This window comes from Vigna angularis, chromosome 7 (genome assembly GCF_016808095.1).
Source record: "Vigna angularis cultivar LongXiaoDou No.4 chromosome 7, ASM1680809v1, whole genome shotgun sequence".
NCBI lineage: Eukaryota > Viridiplantae > Streptophyta > Magnoliopsida > Fabales > Fabaceae > Vigna > Vigna angularis.
Window position 1 is genome coordinate 25,675,063 of NC_068976.1, and position 16,986 is coordinate 25,692,048.

Genomic DNA, 16,986 nt, shown 5'->3' on the forward strand with positions numbered 1-16,986 from the left:
CGAGTTTTAATCGATTCACCCCATAATGTAATCGACTTAAAACTATTGTTTTGCCACACATTTAAAGTTCAACCATAGTGCTTGTGATTTTCCTTTTCTAAAAACATATGTCATGCATACACATATAAAATCATATATTTAACACAGTGATATGCAATGAACAACACAAACATATTCTTAAATATGCTTTAACAGATTTAACACATTAAGGAAAAACATATAACATGTAAACATAGAACATGTAACACAGAATACACATGTGTTATTAATTATATGTTGTCATCATCAAAAACTCAAATATCATTGAGATTGTGGGTTAAGCTAAACCTGAGCTCCCCCTATCAACAATCTCAACATATATTATGAGTTTTCTGATTTGGGATTTTAGAGTTTTTTTATTTAGGATTTTAGGGTTTTCTAATTTGGGATTTTAAGGTTTTTTGATTTAGGATTTTAGGTGGCGCTGTTGTGGATTGGTTGTTGTTCGTGAGAAGAGGGTGATCGCGATTAGGGTTTCACGTTCTCAATTTGGGGTTTTGTAGTGGTTTCTTGCAAGTTGAATCGTGGTCATGGAACTTTGAACGAAGGTTTCTCTTGTTCTTGCGGATCCTGAGGAGAAGAGAATTAACGATGGTGGTTCTGGAATGAGATTACAAGTGGTTGTGATTTGGGTATGTTTGCTGTTTCAGATTCGTGGTTGCACGAGAAAGAGGAATGATGAACCTTTCACGATGACTGATGGTGGTTGTCCAAGGGAGATAATGGATGTTGCATTGATGGTGATGGCTCAAACGGAGAAAAAGATGAGAATCTATTAAGAATAAAATAAAATGAAATAAAAAAATATAAAAGGTAAAATAAAAACTTTTAACATTGTTATGTAATGTGTCACACAATCAATAACTAAACACTCATTCGATTTTGGCCAGAGTAATTGTACCGTTAATATTTTTAACGTCATAAGCAAAAAAGACTCATTTAAAACATTTTTACAAAAAATAAAACAACAATGAACATGTGAAAAATGTTAAAATTACTTTGATCACTTTGACCGAACTAAGAAAATTAAACCTTTAGGCTCTATTCACTTCAATGGATTTTACTGTTTAAACAAATTTAAAGAGACGAATTTGAGTAATAATTCATGTTCACTTTCATGAATTTGAGAAGAAGGAAGAGCGAAGATTTGCAGGATACATTGCATTTTTTATCTCTGTGGATGGAAAGGGATTTGCATTGATTACTTTTGAAAATCTATTTTACCCCATCCATTTACAAGGTACATGATAAACTGATTGGTGGTAGACCTGGAATGAACATGGTGATGTGGAGAACCTGGGGGAGGAGTGTTCTCTTCGTTCTTTTTTGCTTTATAATTTATCATCAGTTTATTCCATTTTTATTGAGGAATTAAAATACATTAAATTGAAATAATTTTTTAATTTAAAATGGTTTATTTTTAATTATTTTATTCGGTTGAATATTTCAAATATGAGTATTGAATAAAATAATACTTTATTCTTAAAAAAATATATTTTAGATATAATTATTTAATTTTACTTGAATACAATATTTTTATTTTAGAAAATAATTTTGATCTTTTTCCTCTTTATAATATTTTTATCAATAAATATATTATTAATAAATATAATTTTATATTAATTTTATCACAAAAGATATTTTAGTAATTTTTAATTTTTACCAATTAAATAAATATTTTTTATCTATCACATTAATTAAATTCTACACTAATTTTTATAAATTTTACTTTCAAAATCACTCTCATCTACTTTCAAATCTACTCAAATAAATAAGAAAAAAAGTTTACCAATCAAATTTTTTCAAGTCCAGTCACTCTTCCCAAATCATCTTATAAAACAATAAAGCATGTCCAAGTCAAAAATATGAAGAAAGTTACGGCACAGACTGTGACGCCGCCGTGTCTGTGTCAAAATAAGGTGGCTACCACTGTTTTTGAGTTACTATAATTACGATACTCTTCACCTTCCAAAACCTATGCCAAATACTTACCTTTTTAGCCTCCCAGGTCTACCTGTTCCAGTGAAAAATTGAAATTAACATGATAATGATAATAAAATGAGTAAAAGTTCAAAAATATTATTATATATGATGGTGAAAACACTTAAACATATATAACTTTTTGTTCGTTATCTTTGTGTTTATTTCTACCTGTACCATGCAAAGTTTAACAGCTAAGGACAACACGTGGATACATCCTTCCATGAGAAAAAACAAAGACAGACACGTACGTTTGCAAGGCCTATGATTCTGTGTTTCTGTACGTCACTGTGACGTTTACAACATTAATTATCGGTTGTACAACAATATATTCAATTTGAATCCCTGTGGTCAGTTGAGGTTTTGGACGCGTCAGGAAGAAAATGTGGGAAGTAGCTGAAGATTCATGGAAACTTTAGAGTGAGTTTGTTTGGGATGAGATAAAGAAGGATGAGAGGAAGAGAATAAGAGGATTAGTAGGATGTATAGATTTTAAGATCTTTTTTCAAATGAGGATTAGCGGATTTCAGAGCGAGATAAAGAAAGAATTAGTAAGAAGCAAGAATTTTCAGAGTAATAGAGATGGAAAATATAATTATATTTTTATTATATATTATATATCAGACTTTATTCATGATGATGGTTGATGGTTTATGAATGCATCTTTTGGTTCTTTTAGTTGCTTTCAACAGTGTGAGATTCCTAAAATTATAAGGAAAAGAGATTTTGAGGTGAGTTATTGTATTAGGTATGTGTGGTGCATGGTTTATGGTTAACTATTCTCAATTTGATGATACGTGATGAGGTTAAGCCATGACATCTAGTTCTGGTCGGAGATTATAGCAGGAAGAAAATTCTAAAATAAGGAATCAATTCACGTACAAGCTAAAACCGATTTCATGATCAATGTAAAGGAGTTGAAATTAATTGTTAAAATAAATTCCAACATACTTGGTATTGGATAAGCTAGACGTGTAACTAGTTTTAATATTATGTTTGTGTGTTGTAAATTTGTAACAGTGTTATATTAAAATTCAAGTGTCAATACAATGGAAGAAGAAAAAATAGAAATAACGAGAAGTCAACCACCATGTTTTTAGATTGCTTTGTTAAGTTCGACTAGTGTTTATTGAGCTTGGCAAGGACGTTGATAAGACAAAGGCGATGTGAAGCTGGACTTAGTGGTTATAGTGATGAAGTGTCGATAATTATGAAAACTTATCTTATGGACAAATTATGGAAAAAGTGTAATTATACTTTATTGTTGGAGCATAATTTTGGTATTCATGATTTTAATTTTAATGAGTCATATGAGATTGAATCAAATGCAATACATGAAAAAAAAAAACTTCAAAATGCATAAGTTTAGTAAAGATAATTAGTTCAATTATTTAATTTATGAGTCTAGTTTTTTTTTTGTATTAAGCTTATGTAAAAATATATAATAATTTATAATATTTTTATTAAGGACATATGTTTAGTTAATTTAGTAATTTAAATATATTTTAATATAAATAATAATTTAATTATATCTAGAAGCTTTTTAGCTTTTATCTTCAATTATATGTTTGTATGTATTCATAAGTAAGTGAAATGAGATCTAGAAAATAAAGACTCGTAACTTTAAATAAAAAAATGATATTGATATTTGTTATGATCTTAACTAGGATAAAAAGTTATATTTTTTTATATTGATTCTAATATTGGTATAAAAAATTTAATATATTATTTTATTTTCTATTTTTATATGATTCAAGAATTTGTATAAAGTACTTTTTTTAACCTATTTAATTTTTCTTTTCTAAATTAGTGATTTTCACTAATTAAATTGTCACCCAAAATCAAGTATCTTAATTTTGAATGAAAAGACATTTGATTAATTTATTTAGATTGTTCAAAGTAAACAAGTAAAATATTAATTCATAGCTATTCGATATGTATAATTAAGTTGTTCAAGCAAACTACTATAATATTATATTAAAATTATTCAAAAGAATAATATATATATATATATATATATATATATATATATATATATATATATATATATATATATATATATATATATATAAAAGTTATTCAAAATAAATTATTACAAAACCTCATAACAAAAGTTATATATTATGTGTTATAATTAAGTTGCTTAAAATAAATGTTGTACACGTAGGATGAAGTACTGCAAAATCTTTTCCCTTTTGCAGATGAACGTTATATTTGTTTAACGTTGCGATATTGCACCGCAAGCCTAAGGAAGTTTGGCTTGAATGAAACCGTAATGCGAGGTGTATCTTGCAAGTCATGGCACTAGTGGGTCATTCCCTTTTTGTTTTTAGCTCTATATATATAGAGCATTTAGTGAGCTTTTAAACACAAAACCAAAACTTTTTTTTTTCTTCCAAAAGAAACTTTATTTTACAAGCCTTTTCCTTAATTTTTCTTTTTTTCTTTTCTTATTTTTTTTTATTCTGGGTTTATTCTTTTACTTTTTTTAGAGTTCTTTATTAGTTCTGAAATTTTCAAAAATTCTGAGAAATTCTTGTTGCATCTTGAGAGCTTACACAATACACCACGGATAAATCTTTAAAAATAATGATTTACACCGTTTCAGAAAATCCTTGTTCGTGATCTTTATTTTTTTTGTCAGCTTATACAACAATAAACAACTACAACATTACATTATAATTATTTTGTGTATACATAAATCGTTCTAAGTAAATGACTAAATAAATGAATCTAAGATATTCAATACGTTTATGGGTAAGCAAGAACCATCAAACCATAAATATTTTGATGCGGGTAAATGAGTGAAAAATAAAGTAATCAAAGTTCATTATTATACATTGACTATATGGTTGGATGAAAATGTTTCACCAAAATTAAATACAAAATTGCAACCTAAACTAGTCAAACAAAAATATTAGTTTATACACAAAGTCAAACAAGTGTATTAAGCTAAAAAGTACTTCAGTTTGAAAAATTTATATAAAAGCTGCAAAAACTTGACCTTATTCATCCTAAAAAATGTAGAACTAATCGTAAATTTACCTAAAACAAGTACTCGAATTTTAAGTTTGGGAAACTTTACGCATTAAAAGATTATTCAAATATTAATTAGTTAACAAACTTATTACTCTTTTATAAAAAGTAAAAAGTGCATAAGCACATATATAAAAAGTAATCACTTATTTTTAATACTGTTATATAGTTTCTATTCTATTCTATTATAGAAAGTTGTTATTGACTTTGTACATTGAAAAATATTTTACAAATTTCTTAAACAAATAACTCAACTTCCAGACGTAAATTTGGAAAGAATTACCTCAAATATTTAAGTATTTTGAGTTAAAAGTAATAATAATTATTTATATGAGTTGGACTGATATTATTCATATTGTATTTTGTCAATAATCTTCTCTCAAAATATAGTAGAAATATAAATGTAATGGCGACGTATCATGCGTAGAAAGAACGCTTTTTCAGTAATAAGAGGAGTTATTGTTGATTACTTTGTAGAGATTTTATTGGGGTGCCTATAGTGTTAGTTACGTGGGATGTATGTATGTCAAGTAACTTGTAACGGTCAATTAATGTCACTATCTTTCACCACTTTAATACCTTAAACTTAATTTTTCCTTGTCTCCCATTCCTCTCAAACCTTCCATCTTTACCAATTCGTATATTTATTTATTTATATTTAATACGTATTAGTTTTCGATACTTTAAATACTTTATAGGTTATAGAAGTATCTAATTTATAAAATTATAATATTTTTTACAATGATAATAATTTATAATTTTTTATATTAACAACTTTGATATAATATATGTAATTTGAATTTGAATTTACTCATATAATTATTATATTAAAAATTATTACTATTTTTTAATATATATATATATATATATATATATATATATATATATATATATAGATCTATTATTTGGATAAGAAAAAGATAACAATAAATCATATAAATTTTTGGGTTAAATATATTTTTAGTCCCTCAACTATCAAGCGTTTTTATTTTTAGTGCACTTTGATCATTGTTTTAAAGGAAACTGTAAATTTTCATTCTCCTAACAGGGTTAATTTTTTCCTGACGTGGCTAACGGTGTGTCACATGGAAGACCAATTCAAATTTTGTTTCTCACTCTAATTAAAATTAAAAAAAACATTAAATTATAGGGTCAAAACTAGAATCTTTTTTTTTGTTTATCCCGACACTCTTTTCTTCTCCATCTCCAATTAGTCATGGTCAACACTTAGTAATACTTTTCTCCTCTCCTTCCCAGTTTATGCAAGAATCCTCTCATCATCATTCTCTCTGCCCTAATATTTTCTCAATCAACCTTCAATACTGGAGATTTCAACTCCTTTCCAAGGTTCAAATTTTATTCAGACCCAATTCTCACAATCCATAGAAAAACATATTTCAGTAAAAATATTATCGTAATTTTATTCATAATTGTTCTCTTACTTTGTTTTTCAAAAAGAATAAAGGGAAACATTCGAAAAAAGCTACATGCGTACAAATGGCTTTGTACACAACCCCGTATGTACCTTCACCCAGAATCTCACGCTTGAGATACCTATCGAATACTTTCTTGCGCAGATCGAGTTCGGACATTTTTTCCCCAACATTGGCGGAGAAGATGCAAAGAAATTATCAAACACAAATGAAATTCAGCAACAAAATTGCAAATTTACAAGTGGGTCATCTATAAATGACTAGGGTTTTTGGTGGGGAAATCGTAATTTACCTATTACAATTGAAATTCAAGCGGAAATTTGATAATAAACAAATGGTCACTGGAAAAGGCTATACTGAAATAGTGTTTTGTTGACAACGTTTTACTCAATGGTGTGTGTGAGGGTAGAGAGAGAGAAACTGGGAAGGAGATTGGAAAAGTATCACTAGTGTTGACCATGGCTGATTGGAGATGGAGAAGAAAAGAGTGATCGGAGAACCCTTGAACGAAGAAAAAAAAGATTCCAGTTTTGACCTTACAATTAAATGTTTTTCCTTTTAATTTTAATGAGAGTTAGAAACAAAATTTGTATTGGCTTTCTACGTGGCATACCGTTAGCCATGTCAGGAGAAAAAAAATTAACATTGTTAGTTATGGAAGACGAAAATTTACACTTTGTTAAAGATAAGGATCAAAGTATACTAAAGTTTTGGATAAGGACTAAAAATAAAAACGCTTGATAGTTGAAGGACTAAAAACATATTTAACCCTAAATTTTTTAATTTCTCGCTTGATTTGTGCAAAATTATATTTTTAGGACTAAGTTATCCAATTTGAAGGACAAGGACAATAGAAGTAGAAAAAGGGAAACCATTTATAAAAATATAAGATAAGCAAAGTGAATAAAAAACTATAGTTTAATTTTCCTACGTCTTGATTGTAAATTTTGTTTGTTGTATTAATCATATATATATATATATATATATATATATATATATATATATATATATATATATATATATATATATATAATTAGAAGACCATTAATGCAAAAATACTGTGTTGAAATTGAATTTAAAAAATAAAATAAATTTATACAGCCAATATTCTATCAAAAAGTTATTGTAATTGTTCTTGTTTTTCTTCTCCCGAGTTCAAGTTCATATGTTGTTGAAATTTAGTATCTTCTTTTATCATTTTACTTCATTACTGATCTCAGACTAACAAAAAAACAAACAGAAAAGCACTATCTATTGATGAAGGAAACAGGAAAAAGAAAGACAGTAACATGCAACAAGAGATCATAGAATCAAACATTTGAAGGAAGTAAACCTTATCATTTAAGCAAAGAGAGAAGAAAAACAAAAAATGGAGGATGAAGAAAGAAGTGACTAGGGGAATGAAAGCAACACTGAGACTTGAAATATAATTAAGTTCAAAACTTCTGTTTGTTGTACAACTTAATAAATAACTACTCAACTTGTTGTTTCCCTAGCCTGAGTTCAAGATCCAAGTCTTCCATTGCGTGATGAAGTTCTACTGAGATTTCCACAGGTTGAAAAGGCAGGCCTTTGTCCTTTGAACATGGTCTGAGGAAAATAGGAAGAGAAGAAATGTTGTTTTTTAGTCTCTTGCAACTGATGTTTGGTGATGAATTTTGGCCAAACATGGTAGTCATACCCATAGACAAACTTGTTTCAACAAAATTACCACATTCCAAGCCTTTAAAACTGTACTCCATTGCTTGTTCTGAATTAGGAGACCCCATTTGTCCCAAGATGAATGAAGAAGAAGAGGAAGGTGAAAATTTATATTCTTGTGTGGATATACATGAGAGTGATCTGGTCGTAGAAATTGTAGTTGCTTGGCTAGAATAGCTATGAGCATGAGTAAGACCACAATTGATCTGGGTGGAGATGAGTGGTGAAGAAAAAGGATGATTATTATTACCTAATAAGGATTTGATTCTGTGATAATTTTGGTAATGAGGGTTAAGGTTTTGTTTGAGCCTAGCCCTGTCCCTTCTGTGAATATTCATGTGACCTCCAAGAGCTTGTGCAGACCTGAACTCTCTCTTACAAAAGGTGCAAGAGTAAGGTCTTGGAGGCCACATGCTACCAACTGCATCTTCTGCAAAAGCCCTTTCTTCCCAATTGTTCTTTCTGTCATCTCCAATAATTGCTGGTTTTTCATGCTGTGACTGTGACTTCATCTTTTGTTCTCTCCTCACAAACATCAAACACTGATACTGGTGAATTGAAGCTGATGATGGAAAATATAAATATGATAATGGCTTGCTTATCTATAGGGAAGAATTAAGCCATGAAAATAGCAATGGAGTGATAGTGAGCATGTCCCTTGAAAGATAATTGAAAGCAACCATAAGGAGTCTATCAAGAAAAAGAAAAGTCTAGCTGTAAAGGTTCTGAATCTTTTTGGCTTTTCTAGCAGGTTACTGCTACTTTAGGAACAGAATTTTTTTTCAACTACACGTGTGTTATTTTTTTTATTCAATTTATAATACATAAATCTAATAACAAATAAATAATAAATTAGTAAAAAATTATATATATTATATTAAAATATTTAAAAATATATTTAAAATTATCAGTGATTTTCTTTAAGTTATTAATATGTCAATACAATTTTTTTTCAACAATTGACAGAACACACGTATTATTTTTATTATTATTTTTTATTAAGTTTAGAGTATATTAGTATAATAATAAATCATTAATAAATTAGTAAAAAAAAACCTGTATTAAATCAAAATATTATAAAAAAATATGTGCTAAAATAGTTTTTCTTATAACTATTTAAAAAAATGGACCAGTCATCTTAGTAAGTTTTTTGTTTATAAAATTCAAATTTAACGTCTTATTTCAAATATTTTATTGGAATTAATGTGATTGCTATTGCTACCAGAAGAGCTTCTGTCTAGTTTTTTCTTAAGTTAACGACACTTAGATAGTAAAAATAAGCAATTCATTAGATAAGGTTAGAAGTATTAGTAATTTGAAGAATATGGTTATGAAGATAAAATATAAATTTGTAAATACAACTGCCGAACTTGATCCTTTAAAGCTTCCATGAACCCTACGGTTTGTGGTGGTAAGAGCTTTGACTAATACCAATGTCATGCATTCATGCAAGTAAAAGAGAAATAAATAAAAGAAGTACATATAATATTATATTTAGAATGATAATTTTTATAATATTAATTGAAACTGAAAAATGACATATAGGTCATTTATAATACTGAACCAGCACATTAACCTATAGGATAGGCCCCTGTAACATTTTACCACTCCCAGTAATTGAAGTTCTTACATGTGGAAAAAACTTACCTACTCAAATTTCTTCATTTTTCTCTTCTAATTAAATTGTCTTCAAGGATTAAATTACTATTACCTAGTAGAGTTATTCCCCTTAAAAGAGGTTTTTTATATTTATTTTCTAGAATACTGGGAAGAAAAACAAGAAAACAACGTTAAACTGCATTTTAAACTGCTGTTTTTCAAAGGGCTGAAGTGTGTTCTTTATATATATATATATATATATATATATATATATATATATATATATATATATATATATATATATCCCGTAGCTAAGTGTCAAACTTGATTTAATCTAAAACACTAATCTTTTGCATGTTATAGACATTTCAATAATCTTATACTCTCATGTCAAATTATTAGTCTTAAAATTTAGGAGTAAATGATGGTGGGTTAATTAGATTTTTTACTTTTTCCTTTTCTTTCACTCCATTCAAACACACCTAAGTTCATCTAGGGATAATTTTAAAACTTTTTAAATGAAAATTAGTGAAAACATGCTAAAATTGTTAAAAAATTTACCAAACTATAGTTTTAGTTGAGTAGAAAGGTTGAAATTCTTTTACATAAATTTTGATGTATTTACTTATAAATTGAACTTAAAATTATTTTTAGTCAATATCATATTTCTAATATATTTTTTTCACAATCATATAATATATTTTAAATATAAAATCTAGGCATCAATAATGATCTAACAATAATTAATTAATAAGATAAATTCAGCAAACAATAAATTTTTCTTAAATAAGTTTTGGATCACTCTTAATAATATATATTTTAAAAAATATTTTAAATCTAACTCAATTTTATTAAATCAATTTATCATATAAAATTTATATTCAAAATGATCTTATATGTCTCATCTATGTGAGACTTTCAACATGTATCATAAAAAAATTATCTCCTTGATAGAGTTTATCAGCATGATAAAAAATATAGAGCTACAATTTAAGATGACACAAGGAATTGAGCTACCACTAATGCAGTAAGAAGAAATGACACCGGTTATTATTGCTTATAGGCACCGGTTATACGATCGAGGCATATACGGACGAGGTAAAAAGGGGTAGGTTTTATGTCTCAGTTATGAACCGAGGCGTAAAGGGATATGATTACGTCTCGAGTCATTGTAACCGATGCCATAAGGTTTTGGTTTTTTTGATTAATCCCCTGCTACACTCTCCCACCGTTTCGAAGAGTCCATCAAAGAGTCCCCATCACTGAAAAATTGAACAACAAAAATGTCTCTGGATAATAACAAAACCAAGAACAAGATTGACACTAGAGGGTTTTATTTGAAAATGGTGTTTCCAATGTCTCTGGATCCAAAAAGAAGACCAAGAACAAGATCCGAAAACCCAGGACAACAAGGCATGGTAGTGCAGCAAGAACCCAGGAAGACCACACGACGATGGCGGCAATGCGGCGGCAACACTGTCTTCACCACGCGACGGCAAGGCAGCAGCGGGGAGGCAGCGGCGGTGACGTTGTGGACGCAGCGGGGAGGCAGCGGCGGTGATGTTGTCGAGCGGATTTGGAGCGAATCTGGAGCGGATCTGGAGTGGATCTGGAGCGGCTTGGCGATCTAGAGTGGTGGATCTGGAGCGGCTTGGCGATCTGGAGCAGTGGATATGGAGCGACGGTGCCAAGATTGAAGCAGCGGCGGGCCACCAATGGCGCGACGACGACGGGAGGAGGCACGACCAAGAACGCCAACCACAAGCGGCAAGCGCGAGCATTGGCACGACGATGAAGGCAAGACCACCGGCAGCACAATGACCGGCGTGGCGAGGCAAGGAGTGACAGAGGAAGAATGAGAGAGCACGATGATGAAGAAGCTGTGCAGAGGAATGGGAGAGCTCGAGAGGAAAGAAGAAGCTGTTGGGCGATGACGCAAATGAAACGTCTTAAGTTAGAAAATGAAAGCTACTACCTCGGTTATTAGAAAACCCGAAGTAATAGCCTAATATGACACCGATTAAACTCAACACCCAAAGTCGAAAGTGGAATCAACAACTTCGGTTCCCCCGAAGAACCGATGCCTTAGGCCTCCCCAGTAGTTGTCAATTTTCAGGTCAGTATTTCAGGCGAAAAGAAGCCTAACTTTGCATAGGGTCTGACATGCACATGTGTATAGGCATCGGTTTTGTAACCAACCGAAGTAGTAGCGCTTTTCAAAAAGGTGTCAGTCTGATTTGCCTGATTTGCAGTGCTATATAGGTCTTGGGTCTTCGACTAACCGAGACAGTAACTGCATTCTGCTTCGGGTCATCCAGTAACCGACGTATATAAGTTTGTACGCTTCGGTTTTTGCTTAACCGAAACGTATTTGGCGCGTTAGAAAGTGTACCTGTATGTTTGTGTTAATCCTGCACATTTGGAACTGAAAGCCATTATAAGATATAGTATATAAATTGAGTTTCAAAAGCCATCATAATTAAGGTGGTGTAATTAATATGTAAAGTGATAGTTTATTCCAAGTTATATAACTGCTGTCAACATTTCATTTTGTATGAACTTATTTTATAATTTAATTAATTCCTCAGAGTTAATATTTTAATCCTTATATCAAGATTAATTCACACCTCGCTTATCTATATTATCTGGATTAGTAGAGAGTGAAAATTTTATTAATTATATAAAAAAAATAATGCTAATTGGAAATCATTTTAAAATAAATTTTAAAAATAATTATTATATAATCAGTAGTTCTTCCTGATATAATAGTTTATCATTAATGATAATGTAGTTTAAAAAAAAGGTTTAGACATGTTTAAAGTTCGCAATAGTATAATTGGGTATAATTTTATCGTCTTTTGGAAATTATTCTCCTTTTAGATCCTTCACATTTTTATTTTCCTTTTACTGATCATCTATACTTAGGGATTTTTCATTCTTGCTTTCTATATTTATCTTTTAATTTTACCCTTTAAATAATTTTTTTAAATTAAAATATTATTTTATTAATTTTACCTTTTAACTTACTATTTTTTTAAAATTTAATATTTTTTAATTATAAAATTTCCTAACAATAAATGAAAATTATTTACAATAAAATAATAAATATTATTTTTATTTATAATACAATTATTTTTTATTACAATAACTTTGTCAATAATTCTAATTAGTTTATTCTAATTTTGACATTTTTAATAAATGAAGAATATTGATTATTATTGTTTTAATCTCTGAAAAACATATCAATCATTTGTTATTACTTTATATCATTTTATTGTTACTGCAAATGAATTTTATCATTTTATGATTCTCAAATATTACTTTTTTGAAGAGATAGGATGTAGGTGCTATTTGTTTTTTTTTTTTCTAAATGAAAATTTGAACATAAAAAAACCATGAAAACCTTTTGTTAAATTTGTATTAGTTTATGTATTGTACGATCCTTCCTACCCCACATGCCGAACGGTCACGGTCCTCCCTATTCCATATGTCAAACGGTCTTTAGGTCAACCATTAGGCTTACAATCCTGGCCGACCACATGATCCAGACCGAACGACTATTCCTAAGACCGAACGGTTCTTTTTAGGCCAACACCAAGCCAATTACCCCAGCCGACCATCCATACTGAGCGACCATCCCGGCCGAACAGACCGCATGATTAGATTACAAACGATAAAAGCTCATTAAAGCCCCTAATGGAGATTAAGGTATGATTGGGTCGTCATCAGACCCACGAAAGGTAAAAGCCCATTACAACCAGTATAAATAAAGGTCTCAGGTATGACTTCAGACCAGGATGCAATACATACATGCATTACTTACCGCTTGGTTACATTACTGACTTGAGCGTCGGAGTGTCTTTGACAGGTGCTCGTCATCCCTACGTGGAGGAGGAGGCAGACGACCACCTGGAGTGCATGGAGAAAAGCCCACTCGGTCTTCAACCTAGAGCATGGAGTAGCGTCCGTCCGCCCCAAGCCTCGTCCGTCCGGTTAGAAGGTTAGCAGTCCCGTTCTCAACCCTAAAGAGCTTCGAGCAAGGATACGCCCGTCTAGTCTGTAACGTCTACAGCGTTCGTCCGCCCAGTCTTTAGCATCCGCTAGTCTTCGGTACTATCAGGAATGTTTTAAGGGACCTCCACATCTCAACCGAAACAGTTTACATAACATGCATGCAGCGACAAATAAGAACTCGTGTGAAAGTTATGACTTCTTCTGCAACATCTAATTTTAAGTTTATATCAAGTTAATGTTTGGGCCCTTATTTCAGTAAAAGGTGTTAAGATATGTCAAATATTCTATTAAAGGATATTAGACAATCAAATATTATGTTAGTTATAATTTAGATATTATTATAATTTGTGCAGATTTGTGCACCTGTCATTCCTTCCTTTAATAGATGAAAAATTATAGGATCCTTGAATGTATATATATGGTACTCTACTCTTTGAAATAATCCATTAGAATTATTCTTTAAACTTTTTATTATGGTATCAGAGCCAAGTTAAAGTCTACACTAGCGATATTTCTTGTTTCTTGGGCATTTCTATTCCACCCGTTGTCGGGCCACTATCGGACCACCCAATTTCTACTATCACGCTCGAGATGTCTATACCTTGGCGTCAAGGGGGTGTGTTCGAAGTCCCGCATCGACTAGAGATATGGCCAAATTATAATATATAAGTGAGATGTGCACCTCACCTTACAAGCCGGTTTTGTAGGATTGAGTTAGACGAAAACCCACTTTCTAATATGGTATCAGAGCCAAGTTAGAGCCTATACTAGCGATATTTCTTGTTTCTTGGGCATTTCTATTCCACCCCGTTGTCGGGCCACTATCGGACCACCCAATTTCTACTATCACGCTCAAGATGTCTATACCTCGGCGTGAAGGGGGTGTGTTGGAAGTCCCACATCAACTAGAGATATGGCCAAATTATAATATATAAGTGAGGTGCAAACTTCACCTTATTTTTATAAAAAATAATTTCCATCACTATTTCATAAATGCAATATTTATGATTTTTTTTGTTAAACTTGTGTTTTGGCAAAAAATCATCGTGTTGTGTTTCCTTTAAGCAATAACAAAACTGATTTTCCTTTTTCAGTAATTCACACAGATGTTTGGGACCCTGCCCTGTAATCTACACATAATAGAAAAAAATGGTTTATCAGTTTTGTTGATGATTGTACTCGGGTAACCTGGGTATATTTGCTTAAACATAAAAGTGATGTGTATGATATGGTTCGTTCCTTCTATCATCTTATTGTTACACAATTTAACACATCTATTAAGGTCATTCAATCAGACAATGGAGGGGAATATTTTAAGACCGAATTAATAGAGTTCATGAACTCTAAAGGCATTTTGCATCAAACTACATGTCCTTATTCACCACAACAAAATGGAGTGGCTGAGAGGAAAAATAAACATATATTAGAGGTGACAAGATCACTTTTGATAGATGGTAATGTCCCATCTCATTTATGGGGTGAGGCTGTGAGCTCTGCCATTTATTTAATTAATCGAACCCTTTCTAGTGTGCTTAACTTTCGAATGCCTTTTCATGTGTTGTCTGATCATTGTATCCTTCCTTCTATAGTTTATTTACCACCTCATATTTTTGGATGTGTTATATATGTTCACTTACACCCACATCAACGTACAAAGCTTGAAGAACGAGTGATCAAATGTGTTTTTGTTGGGTATGAATAAACTCAAAAAGGTTATCATGCTTACCATCCACCATCAAAGAAATTTTATATTTCTTTGGATGTGACACTTAATGAGTATGAATATTTTTATGTTGATTCTCCACTTCAGGGAGTCAATGAAAGAGAAATGCATAATCATGATGTTGGTATGTTTGATTGTGAAGATAAATTATCGTGTGAGGATCATTCTGCAGGAAGTGAGCCAATCCTAAATATGGAACCCTCTTTTCTGGATAATACAGTGTCTTCTAATCATAACCAATTGGCTCAATCTTCTTCACAGGTTCAGCTTGACTCTTCAGAGGTACCTTATGATCCTATCTATGATAATACTAATTTAGATGAAATTGATCATGGAATTGATTCTTGTCTGCGTGAGACCACCAGCACACCAAACACTGAGTCGGCTACTGTTCAATATATTCTTCCACCTCGTTCTAATCGTGGTCAACCTCTAGTTAAATATGAACCAGACCTCCAAGCCAAAGTTAAATATCCCATTAGTAAATATGTGTCATCTCACATGTTATCTCAGTCATATGCATCATTTGTATCTAAATTATCTTCAATTTCTATTTCTAGTAATATACAGGAAGCTTTGGCAGATCCTAGATGGACCGAAGCAATGGTTGAGGAGATGGCTACTTTAGAAAAAAACAACACTTGGGATCTTGTGTCCTTACCAAGAGGGAAGAAAACTGTGGGCTGCAAATGGGTCTTAACAATTAAGCATAAAGTTGATGGAACTATTAAGAGGTATAAAGCACGACTTATGGCTAAAGGTTACACTCAGTCTTATGGTGTAGATTACCAAGAGACGTTCGCACCGGTAGCCAAGCTCAATATTGTGAGAATACTTTTGTCGCTAGCTACAAACCAAGATTGGCCTCTTCTACAATTTGATGTGAAAAATGCTTTCCTACGGAGAAATTTCAGAAGAAATTTATATGGATTCTCCACCAAGCATGACTGATTCAATTGGAATGAAGGTTTGCAAATTAAAGAAGGCTCTATATAGATTAAAACAATCCCCAAGAGCATGGTTTGGAAGGTTTACCAAGTTTATGAAAGCTTTTGGCTATAGAGCAAGTAACTCTAATCACACCTTGTTTTTTAAGAGAGGAAAAAGAAAAATTACAGCTTTGATTATATATGTAGATGACATGATTGTTACAGGAAATGATCAAGATGAGATTTCTAGTTTACAACAATACCTTGCATCTGAATTTGAGATGAAACAACTTGGAAACCTCAAATATTTTTTTGGTATTGAAGTAGCTAGATCAAAACATGGTATTTTTCTATGCCAAAGAAAATATACTATTGATTTACTATCGGAAACTGGGCTGCTTGGGAGTAAACCAACTGATACACCAATTGAACAAAATCATAAACTCTTTCAATGCTCAAATTTAGCCAGCATAGACAGAGGAAGATACCAAAGGCTGGTAGGAAAATTAATTTATTTGTGTCATACACGTCC

The 16,986-nt window shown here is 31.1% G+C and overlaps 1 protein-coding gene across 1 annotated transcript; it reads right to left on the reverse strand.

Moving 5' to 3' along the window:
• Positions 1–6,479: 6,479 nt before the first annotated feature.
• On the reverse strand, positions 6,480–8,701 carry LOC108336590 (transcriptional regulator SUPERMAN). The gene is made up of 3 exons (XM_052880707.1): positions 8,320–8,701; positions 7,984–8,232; positions 6,480–6,580 (listed from the first exon to the last, which is right to left on the reverse strand). The coding sequence occupies exons 1-3, from the start codon at positions 8,699–8,701 to the stop codon at positions 6,480–6,482; spliced, it is 732 nt and encodes a 243-aa protein (XP_052736667.1).
• Positions 8,702–16,986: the final 8,285 nt, after the last annotated feature.